The following is a 3,887-nucleotide window of genomic DNA, read 5'->3' on the forward strand; positions in this document are numbered from 1 at the left end:
CTGATTATGAATTATTGCAGTCAACGTACTGCTTTTACACAGCAAGTCACCAGAGTCTAATTGATTCAGAAGAGCGTTCTCACCTGTCCAATTTCGCCCAACCAATTTTACTGCAATTGATTGGGCGTTGCTCTGACGATGATTACTTTATTATTGGCTGAACCTAATGTCTGTGTCTTATCACGTGTAACATTTTTTATTTGAAGAATGATGTCAGATAACAAAATATTGTAAGATGTAAATGAAACAAATTGTATTTAAATACGTTTTACAAAATACAACTTCACGCTCTCGAAATTTCACTTTTAATTCGTTACGTTAGATTCAGTTTCTGTATTAATAAGAACAAACGAAGAATGTGCATATAAATAAAACTTAATTATGTTTCATTTCCTTAATAATAAATAATTAAAATATGTATTAATATATGTATTTGGTTTTCAGTGTGAGATGCACCATATTATGAAAGATGAATGACATTGTTAATTTTAAATAATTTAACTAGAGTAAATAGGCATTTTAGCATTATAAGATTTTCCAAAACTGACAAATCTATCCAGTTTATCAAATAATACAAATTAAAACATAGAAGGCATTGTGACATTGTCACATTTTTGCAGTCTACGATATACAATTAATACAAAAAAAAAAAAAAACAGCTGCACATTTGAAATACAAGAATCTCTTTTTTTCCTTTTATTTGGTTTTAAACTGTATAGAAGATTGAACTGATATATATGATTCAGAGATTATAAAATAAAAATGACAAAAGATCACAGACAGCTGGAAAGGGAACATCAGGACTTTACACCAAAATCAAGTGTTTAGACGAGGGACAACAAATAAGAGAATAAAACAACTTAGTGGTAGATGGTATCCCATCAGCCGCACTGCAACACTTCTCATGGTACCATACTTGGCCTGGCTCTGCCTCGCTACCAGCCTCAACTACTGCATTTTGAGGGACAATCCAGACCCCAAAAAAGATGACTAAAGAGGCAAATAAAAATAAACAGTATTTTAACTAACACTGAATAGAGCACAAATGCAATCATGCTTTTTTTATTTTGCTTTTTGGTCATTTTGAAGTTACCTTTTTAATTCTGAAGAATTATTATATATTTTATAAACGTTATGTAATATCAGAAAATGAACAATGCATCTTAATTATAAAAGAAGGAAAGGCAATAAAATGAAATTGTTCTAATGCATCCATGAATTATATAAACTTGTTCCATCAATTCACTTGAGTTCAGCATTTCATACAAATCACTTTATAGGCTCTTTAACATGTTTTGCTTGGTTCTTGACAATTTTTTATGAATAAAAATGTTTTCATGACTCTTGGTTTTTTGGAAGAAAATTTAGTTAAAACACCACACTTCTTCTTTTTTCCAAACACCAAGATCTCGTCATAAACCTTTGTGGCTGTGCAAGGGTGGTGGTTCGGCTAAGATTTTATCATCTAGCTATCTTCTGTGAACATATTTTGTCATGGCACAGACCATATTATCAATATCTGCCAGAAAATTCCCCAATGTGCATCAGCTTTATGTACTACAGCTGAACTGCACTTTCGGTTATTCCTTCATAAATTATATGAAAATTTACAAACATCAAATTATATAAATATAAAAAAGTCAGCATAACTCTTGTATGGGGCATGCACTGAGCCAATAAAAAGTTCACATTAATATATTAGGAATAAAACACCTGTGTATAACCCTCAATGAAAGTCTTTTTTTTTTTTTATTGACCATTTGTAAATAATTCTTCAAAACACACCATCTAGGGAAAAAAAAACCACAACATGAAGGGCATAAACAAATATAGAAGCAAAAACCATAAAGAGTGTACATAATTCAGCATGGCATTTATCCAATGAAATCAAAATGAGATACTGGACTGTTACATGGGAAATACAAAAAAATATTTTTATTATGGATTCAAGAGAAAGAATATGCAATAAAACCGAAGATTAACATTGTATAACTATATTTTTTCCAGAATTAGTCACATTTCTCCAACTTTAACACAGAATTCCAAATAAAACAATCAGTTTTACATCTTGGAAGTCTCGGTTCAACATGAAAGATCAACATGAAGAGAGCTGCAGCTGTGAGAATTTTTACATACATGCCTTAATCCTTTTATTTGAAAAAGTGCAAAGGGGAATAAATAAGATCTGTGCCAATATGATGATTATTTTTCAGCTTTTTCAGGGGTTCCATCTTCAGGTTTGGAGCAGAAGCGCTCCATTAGTGTCTTCCACAATCCTTTTTTCTCTTCATCCGTGTTTCCTGCAAAACCAAGAAATTAGAAGTAAAAATGCGGTTTCTTTTTACTTTCTATTGATTAAAAAAAAAAAAAAGTATCACTGTTTCCACAGGAAATGTTACTCAAGCATATTTAGAATCACTTCATGTCATGGTGTAAAACTCAAGATTGGAGTAATGGCTGCTATTCATCTCAAATTAGAAAAGTTATTTGAAATCACTATTACAGTTTAAAAGAAAAGAAAAAAAAACAAAGCAGCACCGGTGAGCATAAGAATTAAATCAACCAATTAATGTAGTTAAATTGAAAATGTCTAACAGCTGAGCTTAAGAAATCCTCACCTGTTGCCAAAAGTATTCGGCACTCCTCCACCGTTACACCTGTAAAACTTGTATCTTTTGCCCCCGGAAACTGAAAAACAAACATTATGAGTAGTCCCTGGGGAAGTCGTGGCCTAATGGTTAGAGAGTCGGACTCCCAATCGAAAGGTTGTGAGTTCAAGTCCCGGGCCGGCAGGAATTGTGGGTGGGGGGAGTGCATGTACAGTTCTCTCTCCACCTTCAATACCACGACTTAGGTGCCCTTGAGCAAGGCATCGAACCCCCAACTGCTCCCCGAGCGCCACAGCATAAAAGGCTGCCCACTGCTCCGGGTGTGTGCTCACAGTGTGTGTGTGTGTTCACTGCTCTGTGTGTGTGCATTTCGGATGGGTTAAATGCAGAGCACAAATTCTGAGTATGGGTCACCATACTTGGCTGAATGTCACTTCACTTACTTACTTAAAGAATAAGATACGCATCTTTCAAAGACACTAAAATATAATATTCCTAAAGAACGTATGTTGAAATAAATCTAAAGATGTAAAAAAAAAAAAAAATTTCCAATCAACGCAGAAAGGTTTAGATCTAGAAACATAGAAAAGACGACGCACCTTTTCTTTGTACACATTACTGTTGATGCGAGCCAGACTTTCATACATCTGATCACATTTCTCTGGATCTGAAATCTAAAGTGTAAAACACAAGACAACATAGGCAAGGCAAGATATTTGAACAGCTGCTTAAATCATTTTGGCATAACATATTTTAACATAACATTAACCATAACATATTAGACAGTGAAGAGGAAATAAACCTTCAGAATCAGAAAAGGGCTTTATTGCCAAGTCTACTTGCACAAACAATAATTCTTCATACATATATAATACTGCAAATAAAGTTAAATCCTGCAATAATTCCCTTACAATACCTGCGTATTTTCCCCTTCTCGGAAAACACTAGCGACTCTTTGGCGTAAAAACGTTCCTAAATCTCGGCCTTTCTTGGATTCGTCCTTTGGCCATTCCTCGCACCGCTTCAGAAATCGACGGTATCTGGTGGCAGCCATGTTTAAAGTCTGTTTCACGACTAACTGCATGCACTCACACACAGACAGCAAAAAGAAATGCACGGTCCTGAAAACCTGTAAGCCGTGAAGGGCCAAGTGGTACGGCGTTTCAAAATTGATTCCTGATAAAGTGAAACATCTCGGTTACGTATGTAACCTTGGTTCCCTGAATAGGGAACGAGATGCTGCGGTGACGTCACCACGTATGGGAACACCTTCGGTGT

The 3,887-nt window shown here is 34.8% G+C and overlaps 1 protein-coding gene across 1 annotated transcript; it reads right to left on the reverse strand.

Annotated features, from left to right (window-relative positions):
• Positions 1 to 1,916: 1,916 nt before the first annotated feature.
• On the reverse strand, positions 1,917 to 3,679 carry LOC132151264 (ubiquinol-cytochrome-c reductase complex assembly factor 2-like). The gene is made up of 4 exons (XM_059559377.1): positions 3,526 to 3,679; positions 3,209 to 3,283; positions 2,619 to 2,688; positions 1,917 to 2,300 (listed from the first exon to the last, which is right to left on the reverse strand). The coding sequence occupies exons 1-4, from the start codon at positions 3,661 to 3,663 to the stop codon at positions 2,203 to 2,205; spliced, it is 381 nt and encodes a 126-aa protein (XP_059415360.1). The 5' UTR covers positions 3,664 to 3,679; the 3' UTR covers positions 1,917 to 2,202.
• Positions 3,680 to 3,887: the final 208 nt, after the last annotated feature.

This window comes from Carassius carassius, chromosome 10 (assembly GCF_963082965.1).
Source record: "Carassius carassius chromosome 10, fCarCar2.1, whole genome shotgun sequence".
Lineage (NCBI taxonomy): Eukaryota > Metazoa > Chordata > Actinopteri > Cypriniformes > Cyprinidae > Carassius > Carassius carassius.

What these genes read in the sequence shown, in the direction of transcription:
- LOC132151264 (XM_059559377.1), bottom strand. Translation starts at nt 3,663, where the DNA reads ATGGCTGCCACCAGATACCGTCGATTTCTGAAGCGGTGCGAGGAATGG. An exon ending in GTAATGTGTACAAAGAAAAG is followed by an intron (nt 2,689 to 3,208) that starts GTGCGTCGTCTT and finishes TTTGTTTTTCAG; the next exon opens with TTTCCGGGGGCAAAAGATAC. An exon ending in CCGAATACTTTTGGCAACAG is followed by an intron (nt 2,301 to 2,618) that starts GTGAGGATTTCT and finishes TTGGTTTTGCAG; the next exon opens with GAAACACGGATGAAGAGAAA.